The 10,020-nt window shown below is 35.3% G+C and overlaps 1 protein-coding gene across 1 annotated transcript in view; it reads right to left on the minus strand.

Moving 5' to 3' along the window:
• Positions 1 to 10,020, minus strand: part of KMT2C (lysine (K)-specific methyltransferase 2C) — a 233,018-nt gene that overhangs the window by 73,018 nt on the left and 149,980 nt on the right. The window contains exons 23-25 of the mRNA XM_011941521.1: positions 4,712 to 4,840; positions 2,559 to 2,678; positions 1,358 to 1,488 (exon numbers count right to left, since the gene is read on the minus strand). Of these exons, the coding sequence (XP_011796911.1) occupies positions 1,358 to 1,488; positions 2,559 to 2,678; positions 4,712 to 4,840 (380 nt within the window). The remainder of the gene's footprint in view (positions 1 to 1,357; positions 1,489 to 2,558; positions 2,679 to 4,711; positions 4,841 to 10,020) is intronic.

The following is a 10,020-nucleotide window of genomic DNA, read 5'->3' on the forward strand; positions in this document are numbered from 1 at the left end:
AAAAAAAAATTTTTTTAATGAGGCACAATGTTGTTCAATTAAAAAAAAAAGATGAAAAATTAAAAAAAGGTAAACCAAACTATAAATGGATTTTTTTCCTGACCAATTAAATGATTGTTTAAAAAAACAAAGGTACAAACCTAGGATATAAGAGATTGAGGGGAAAAATATCTATAAAAGGATATACAAAAGGTAAGGCACTGGTTAGACACTTTACATACATACTCTTACTGAACCTCTGAGCATTTCTGAGAGGCACCATTATGTCACAAATGAGGAAACTGAGACAGAGATGTTAAATAGAACAAAATCACACAGCTAACTGGTAGTGGAATGGTATTCAAACCCTCCGACTTTCTAGGCTAAACTCTAACATGAACATTGCCATTAAGATGTTAGTAGCTACTGAAAAAGAAAATTGAGGAAGTTGTATGTTAGTTGAAAGGCAATGTATTTTAAAACCAATTAAACTAGTAGTAGCTAACTGGAAAATTAATATAAAAAATAAATACAACTCACGCAATGAAGGGTTATCTATGTAAGCCATAGTTTCTTAGGAGGAACAGATCAGATGAATAGTTTTCTACACTGAAATTAGGATGGACTCTCAATGATAGTCTGTTACAGTTCAATTTTAACACATGAAGAAATAGAGGCCAGGAAGGATGAATAACATGCTTAGGAATTTACAATTAGTTAGATGCAGAGCCAGATGTTTAATCTCAGTACCATTTCTAATACTGAGCTATTTCCATCGTATTGCATGGCCTTAAACTCTGACTTAACGTTTACAAGATGAACTAGAAAAAAACTTTTTTTGTAGTCTACATCTATCAAACATACTTTCTTCATACTGAAAGATATTTTTCTGATGTGTATTTTGGAAAACAAAAAGAATACTGCTTAAATCTTTGGTTCACCAGGCCTCTAAAAGTGGTTAACGATTATTAAAGCTGTAACTTTGACTGAAAAACCTATCTTCAATCAATGAATATAATCACTGTAACTTGTATTGGCAAAGGAAATTTCAACAGAACTTGGGTGTGGGGTATACATAGCTATAAATGGCTTGAAGATTGAGTTTTTCCTACCCCAAAGTCTCCTTGTTACATCTTATAGAATACTTAGAAGTGAACAACTGGGATTAAAAAAGCAATTTATGACAAGTATCAAAGCACCCAAAAAAGTAAATTTAATTTTTACAGACCCCTGGAAGTTAAAATGGCATTTATGATGACTAAATGAAAACAAAACAAGTAAAACATTAACAAAAACAACAAACCTATGTTTTAAAACTCAATACATTCTATTTCCTCAATTAACAAACCATGTAAAATAATGTAAAGCAAAATATTACTTGTAAATAGGCAGGGAAAGTTTCTTCAAGCTTATTTTTCCTTTTTCGGTATCTCTTCTTTATTTTTTCAGTACTTTCAGTAACAGAAACAGATTCATCAACTAAAGTATCTGGTAACTGCTCACTCCAGCCTGAAACAACAGTCACATTTATAAATCTGTGGTATTTAAAATTTCTAGACAAACCCACTGAAGGTAATTTTATACCTTACCAATGTACACACAGTTTCATATAAACAAGCTTTTTCAACAAAAAACTCAAATCAAGTTTATTACTTTTAAGTGCCAAAAAATTTTCATTTCATGCCTATTTAGTATTAGCATGTTTCCCATTTTCTTAATAACAGATTTCTTTACAAAGCAAAAGCTTATTTATTTAAACACATTTTGTTAAAGAGTAAAAAGATAATAATAATAAATACCCAAAGCTCATGACTATGAGGAAATGGCAACTTACAAACTATTAAGGGAAATTCAGTGGGTACAACTTTTTTGTAGGGTGGATTGAGAATACTCAACAAAAACCTTAAAGAAAAAGTGTGTCCTTCAATACAGCAATTCCAAGCTCAGAAATTTATTATAAATTAATTATTTGTAGGACATACACATTGTGAAAACATGACTATGAATATGCCAACAAATAAGCGATGAACACTCATTCTTGAAATCAGAAATTGAAATAAATTTGGGGACTCTGAAACTAGCAAAGAAACAAGAACACAGCTTAAATTTGACAAATAAACAATCAAATGATATGCTCAGATGCTTCATGATGGCAGGGCAAATGGCACATCCCTTCTGATAATCAGTATGAGCACTCTACCACCAGACTACATAAGTGAACTGACTCTTCTGAAAACTAGAAACAGACAAACATTTTTTACAACCATCTTTTTAAATGCACCAGTAACCTAGCCAGAACATAAGGAATCCATGAAAAACAAAAATTAAGGTAAATAAGGAACCACAGAAGTAAGCAAAAAAGTAAAAGCTCTCCGAAATTTGCTGAAATCCAATGACCTCAAACTCTACACGCACTCAAATCCTTTCATCAATAAAAGGTAGTAAGGCTTTTATTGAGTAACAATAAGAGGCAATAAGGCTCTTATTGACTGTAACATTTTAGGAAGCTCTTTCCAACAGAAGTATCAAGACCAAGGGGTTACATCAAAAAAAAATTTTTTTTTAAGTCAGTACTATACCATCATCTCTGCAAGGTAACTGCTCAGAAATAGAGCCTGAGGAATCTTTTCTGATCACCGATCTTTTGGTTTTCCCTTGCCCAGTTCGACTTCTTTGCCGCACCATAAATCCACCAATACCTATCCAAAAAAGAAATTGGGTAAACTGATAAATAATTTCTCTCTACATTTTCACATACATAGGATAAAATTGCTTTATCTTGAATAGTAAGGCATTTTCCGAAATTAAATCTGTGCTAACCTAAATCAATAATCTGATTTTTAGGTAAAATAGAAGTTAAAAATAAGCAAAAAAAAAAAGGAAAAAGGCAAAGCCACTGTTATCACTTATCAAACAGAATGTAAAAAGACCTGTGTGCACTTCCTCTTCTAAACAGTATCGGTGTAAATATCAAACACTAAATTATGCTGGTTTATCTATTTGACAAATATTAGTACCTCATACATCAAATTACGGTCATGCACTGCATGATGATGTTGGTCAACAAAGGCCTGCATGTTAAGACAGTGGTCCCATAAGATTATAATGGAGCTGAACAATTCCCACCACACAGAGACATCACTGTAGTTATAACACTGTAGCATAATTCCTTTATTGTTTTAAATGAATTTAGGGTACCATGCAGCCTAAGTGTGCAGTAAGCTATACCATCTAGGGTTGTGGAAGTGCACTCTATGATGTTCACGCAAGGATGAAAACGCCTAATGATGTATTTCTCTGAACTTAAGTGATGGATGACTGTATTTGTATATCAACCGGCTAGATGACAGAAACATTCTTTGACTGATATGATTTCAGGGGGATGGTGTCCAGTATTCCAAAGTATGAGGGTATTTATACATGGGATACATAGAGCCCTGAGGTTAAGAGCATGGAATCTGGAGTCAGACTATGTAATTCTACTTACTCACTAAATAATTCTCATTGCCTCAATCCTTTCACTGGTTAAAAATGGGAGTAAGGCAAAGCAGCTTCTCATACATATGTTAAATGGACAAATAACATAAGTGAATTGCTTAGAATAGAGGTCTGGTACACAGTCAACACTATAAGCTTTTGTGAAATGAAATCGCTGTCGAGCAATATACTCCGTGACCTAATAGGCCCCTCAATTAGAGGGTTGACTTCCATATGAGGCAGAGGAAAAGAAAAAAAACAGTAAATACAAGTTCCTGGAAGAAATCTGCAATGTCTAAAATTTAAAGTGCACTTATAAGTCTCATGATTAGGAAGAAATGAAATCATTTTCATAAAATGATTTAGATGCAACTAATCTTAGGTCCTTATTATAGATGTGACCTATTTAAAAGACATTATCTTTCAAAGTCTCACAGAATACAAATCAAGTAAGAAAGTTCTACCCTACACAGCAAAAGGGATTTAGATCACTCTTACCAATAAAATGTAAGCAATCAGAAGCATAAAGATTGTACCAATCCAATTTAAAACCTCATTGGTAAACAGACATTAATAAACTGCCTAAGGAAAGCCTACTCAATACCTGTGAAAAGCGGGAAAAAAATTTTTTTAAATAAATACATAAAAGCCTACAACTTCTGTATTGTGACAACTTCAATAATTTTTTCCAATAAGGCAAATAAAATCGACAAGCAAGACCACTTTTCTCTCCACTCCTGAGGCAGATAAGAAGAGTGTTTAATCCATCATAGTTTTAACTGGACTATAAATTCTAGGGGGCATAATAACTCGCTTGTTCCCTTTCACGCTGTATACTTACTGGCACTCCTGCATCAACACTGAAATCAGTTTTCTCAAAAAAAGATACTAGAAAGTGAATACTGAAAATTAAAAGCATTACAGAAGTACACATCCAGAGGAACTATCTAAATGGCCTTCAAAGTCCAAGTATGAACAAAAGCCAATCTAGTAAAACATTTAATAAAATGGTTAACATTTGAGATAAGGTATTCAATAATGATTCATTGTGAAGTATTCACATATTCAAAATAAAGAACTCTTGAGCTAAAAAGTCGTATTCAAATAGTTTAGTTCTTTAATTTATATGCACATATTTTTGTTTAGACAGTTCTTAAACCTGAATAGTTAATTTTAATTGAAGTCTTCAGTACTGTATTTTTCTTAAATTAACCAAGTATTGATGATATTGAAATGTCTACCTCAGACACTATACCTGGTCTGTATGGTTTCCTTTTTCTCTTTTTGACACCATCTGTTCCTTCTACTCCCTTAGTTTCATCATCCACAGCTTCCCGCTCAGGACTAGATTCTGATTTTCCATCACAATCCATAAGTTCTCCTTCTGGAAAAAAGTAAATGTATACACAAAATTGGAAAAACCTATCAAATACATAATCCCTACATAATGGGGAATACAAAGCAGGGTTGTTGCTGAGCCATTTTAATTGCACATCCCTGTTGGTAGGGAAAGTATGAAAGCAGACAGAAGCCCTAAATGGTTGCAGAAATTGTGCTGCTTAGTGCAGTGTTCCCATGAAATAAAACATAATAATCAGAGAAGGGGAACACAGAACTCAGAAAGAGTTCTGTTAAGTGCAATCCATTTGCACTTAACAAATTCACTTCTTTAATTGTGTCTTCAGGTCCAGGTCTCTAGACCAGAACTCTCTTCTGAGCTTCAACCACAGCTATAATTGAATACTACTACCTAGTTACTGAAAACTGTATATCCAAAATGAACTACTAATTTAAAATAAACTTTCTCCTTTTTCCCATTTTACCTATCATCATTAAAAGGCATGGAAATGTAACCTGGAGAAGACAAAGGCCTGGAAGACCACCGTAATCATTCCTCATCTCTTTCCTCCCACAACCAAGACTCCTCAATACCTCTGAAATGCTCTTTATCACTCTCTATCACCATCTTAGTCCAACCTCAGATGACTCATTATTAATACAACATGCTGCTATCTAGTTCCCCACCTCAAAGCTTACCTCTCTCCAATCAGTTCTTTAAATTACTGCATAAATGACCTTTCTATAAATATGTATTAATTTTCTGCTTAATATCCTTTCATGTCTTCCCAATGCCCTCAAAATAAACTTCAAATTGCAAGGCCCATTACAACAGCCTTTTGTCAACTTTCCAGCTTCACCTCACTCCCACCAGTGAACTATATTCAGTTCTTTGAATGTATCAAGCTCTTTCTTCCACTATCTTCCCCAATTTCTGCCTTCTACCTAATTTATCTTTCAGGATTTATTCTAAACTTCACTGTACTGAAGAATTCCTGATATTCAGATAAGGTTATGTTAAACAGTATACATGCTCCTATGTATGAATCTCATGCTTCATTTTAATTGGTTCTTTAAAATCTGTGTCCCTACTGGACTATATTCTCCATGAGAACAGGTACACAGATTTTCTTAGTAACAGATGTATTGTTAGCAGGATACCTAATACATGTTCAACAAATACTTCACTGAATGCGGTAAATGGAATGCTTAGAGAATGCTATTTTAGAGAATGCTATTTTAACACTATGTAATCAAACTTTTCCAAGTAATATATGCTTTACATTGTATTACACGAAAAAGACATGTTTATCAAATACATTTTAAAATCAAGTTGTTAACTCCTTCAATATTCTCAGTATTAGAGATAACATATTTCTGTAATGGCATGAACAGGGTATGTGTCTTTTGTTTTTTATTATATTTGGTCTATATTTGAAGCCAATTCCATAACAATCTGATAATGGCTATGGACTTATGACTAAGCCATGAAAAGAAAAGTTTATAGGCCAGGCAGGGTGGCTCATGCCCATAATCCCAGCACTTTGGGAGGCCAAGGCAGGTGGATCACTTGAGGTCAGGAGTTTCAGACCAGCCTGACCAACATGGTGAGTCTCTACTAAAAATACAAAATTATCCGGGCACTGTGGTACACGCCTGTAATCCCAGCTACTCAGGAGACTGAGGCAGGAGAACTGCTTAAACCCAGGAGGTAGAGGTTTCAGTGAGCTGAGATTATGCCATTGCACTCCAGCCTGAGCAACAAGAGCAAAATTCCGTTTCGGAAAGAAGGAAAGAACGAAAGAACGAACGAATGAACGAAAAGAAAAGAAAAGAAAGAAGGAAAGAAAGAGAAAAGAAAAAAGAAAATTACTGAAACATAGCAAGCACCAAAGATGACAATACCAATTGTTTACTTTCAAATAAACCCACCTAAAAGTTAATGACGGGGAATTTTGGGTGAAGGTGGCAGGCTAAATTCACATATTAAAATTTCATTCTCCTGAAACTCTACTAAAAACACACTGAAATAATCTATTTTTAAAAGATAAAATCAAGCTGGGGCATGGTGGCATGCCTGCAATCCCAGCTATTTGGGAGGCTGAGGTGGGAGAAAAGAATTGCATGAGCCAGGAGGCTGAGGCTACAGTGAATTATGATCACACCACTGCATTCCAGCCTGGGCAACAGAGAAAGACCCAATCTCCTTAAAAAAAAAAAAAAAAAAAAAAAAAGACAATAGGAAAGCAGAAAAACAATTTAACAAAGTTAAATTCTCAGTTGAGAGCAGAAAGAACTGAAAAAAAGAATGCAGTTTATAACAATCCTCAGAAGGCTGAGAAACTAGGAAAACTGGCTACCTTTGGAAATAAGTGGGAGAAAACCGAAGCAACAAGAGCTTTATTTAATTACCTACAGAAGTCATACTCCCTACACCTGCTTCCTAGGTTTACACACTGAGAAGCTGCTACTCTCATTCATGGGATGCAGGATTCCTGGGTGACCTTAAACGGAACAATGGGATAAAGACTGAAAATAGGATGAAGAAATTATACTAAATGTGGGCAAACTAAATGTGGACAACCCCATCCTGCTCCCGCTGCCGTACCCTACATGTTTCCCCACTAAATTCTGAGAAAGTTAGCAGCCAGATCTCTAGCCTCCAAGTATGAGGTTTGAAAAGACTGTTGTGGGGAACCTGATCAGTTCAAGAAGAACATCTAAAGATACTGAAACCAGAGGGTTCCCCAAATGGTCAGCACAAATCACCCCACTAAACTTACAAATTGACAAGCACCACCACATACTCAAAGCTTTCCAATCAACTACTTAATTCCTTTTTAAAAAAATAAAAATAGTATCTATCCAGTCTCCATCTTTAGTTATTCACTTTTAATCATGCAGGTACAATAAAGATTATCTGATGATGGTCTATAACAAGCTTGTCCAACCTGCAGCCCAAGATGCTTAAAATGTAGCCCACTACAAGTTCATAAACTTTCATACAACATTATGAGACTTTTTATGAGTTCTGTTTTTTTTTTGTTTGTTTGTTTTTTAAAAAAAAAGCTCATCAGCTATCGTCAGTGTATTTTATGTGTGGCCCAAGACAATCCTTTTAATGTGGGCCATGGAAGCCTGAAGATCTGCAACATCCCTGACAGAGACCTGAAAACATAAAAGACAATTTGGAATTAATAGACTAAGTAGGAAGAAAAAAATTTTTAAAAAGATTAAACTCCTCTGAGGGATAAGATAAGATAGCCATGAGGCAAGAATAGGATGCTACAAAAGAAACGTTCAAAGGGAAGAAAGAAAGCTCATGAAATAATTGAAATAACAGAAATAAAAACAAAACTCAGTAGAGGAAGATAAAATAAGGACATGAATTGGAAAGAAGCAGAGAAAAACTGAGTACGTTTCACATCTGAAAAGCCGAATTCTAGAAAAAGAGAGGGAATTGTTGTCAATAATATAGTTCAAGAACATCTCCTGCCACTGAAGGATATAAGATGGCAGACTGAAAGAGACCACTCAGTGCCTAACAAAACAGATTTTAAAAATCCAAAATAGACAAAAACAGACGCTATCCTCATGAAATTTTAGAACACTGAGGACAAAGAATTTCCTAAGAGCTTCTAAGAAAACACAGGTCACATAGCAAGAACCGAGTTCTTCATATACTAGAAACTAAAAGGCAGTGGATCAATGGACTAAAAATGATAAATGAAAATGTATTTCCAACCTGGAAAAGATCAGTCAGGTAGGAAGATAAAGACATTTTCAGAAGTATGTAATGCCCAAAACTTACCTTCCACACATTCTCTGTCAGGGAGCTATGGAAGATACGTTCCACCCAAATTGATGGAAGAAATAAGAGAAATTAATGAAACTGCAGAAAACACATGTAACACAGGAGAGAACACAAGATGATCTCCAAGATGAAGAAGAAATCCCTAAATTAATCATATGTAATGGTTTGTGGCCAAGGATAGCACTGGATCTAATACAAAGACCACCTTTCAACTGAAACAATGCACACGAGGACAGTAAAACTCAAGAGAGCACTTTTACTGATGAGTGACACCAGTAAGCATACATGTTGAGACAAATGGCATAAAGTAGCACATACAGTGCCCTAACACAAGTGGTATCACTGAAGGCTAAAGTCTCTTCTAACCAACATCTCAAGGGCCTTCTGATTCCCACAGGCCACAATAAAGAAAAAGACCATATCGGCCAGGCGCGGTGGCTCATGCCTGTAATTTCAGCACAGCACTTTGGGAGGCTGAGGTGGGTGGGTCATGAGGTCAGAAGATTGAGACCACCCTGGCTAACATGGTGAAAATGCGTCTCTACTAAAAATACAAAAACAGCCGGGTGTGGTGGCGGGCGCCTGTAGTCCCAGCTACTCCGGAGGCTGAGGCAGGAGAATGGCATGAACCCGGGAAGCACAAATTGCAGTGAGCCAAGACTGCAGCACTGCACTCCAGTCTGGGCGACAGAGCGAGACTCTTGTCTCCAAAAAAAAAGGAAAAAAAAGGAAAAGACCATATCACCCAAACATGAGACATTCTTCCATATATGCATACTTGTATCTAGATGACTAATCTCTGGAAAGTTATAAGAAAACCACTGGTTCTTTCCAAGGAAGGGATGGCTGAGAAAGGTAGACTAACTTAACATTGTTCACTCTTTTTAAGACCTTTGTATTTCTTATAGCTATTGCCTATTCAAAAACAAACCTCTAACAGGGAAAGAATGAAAGCTTTTCTTCAATATCTGAGACAAGGCAAGGATACCTAATCTTAACACTTATATTCAACATAGTCCTAGCCAGAACAATCACGTAAGAAAAGGAAATAAAAAGCATCCAAGCAGAAAAAAGGGGGCAAAATTATCTCTGTGTGCAGATGACATGATCCTGTATGTAGAAACCCCCTAAAAATTCCACAATTACTAAAATAAATGAATTCAGTCAAGTAGCAGGATACAAAATCAATATACAAAAATCACATGCATTTCTTTATACCAATAATGATCTGAAAAAAAAAATCAAGAAAACATTTCCACTTAAAATAACATCAAAAAGAATAAAACTTAGGAACAAATTTAATGAAGGAAGTAAAAGGTTTATATACTAAACATTATAAAATATTGACAAAAGAAACTGAAGACACAGAGCCGGGTGTGGTGGCTCACGCCTGTAATCCCAGCACTTTGGGA

The sequence above is a fragment of the Colobus angolensis genome, unplaced genomic scaffold, assembly GCF_000951035.1.
Source record: "Colobus angolensis palliatus isolate OR3802 unplaced genomic scaffold, Cang.pa_1.0 Scaffold2, whole genome shotgun sequence".
NCBI classification, from domain to species: domain Eukaryota; kingdom Metazoa; phylum Chordata; class Mammalia; order Primates; family Cercopithecidae; genus Colobus; species Colobus angolensis.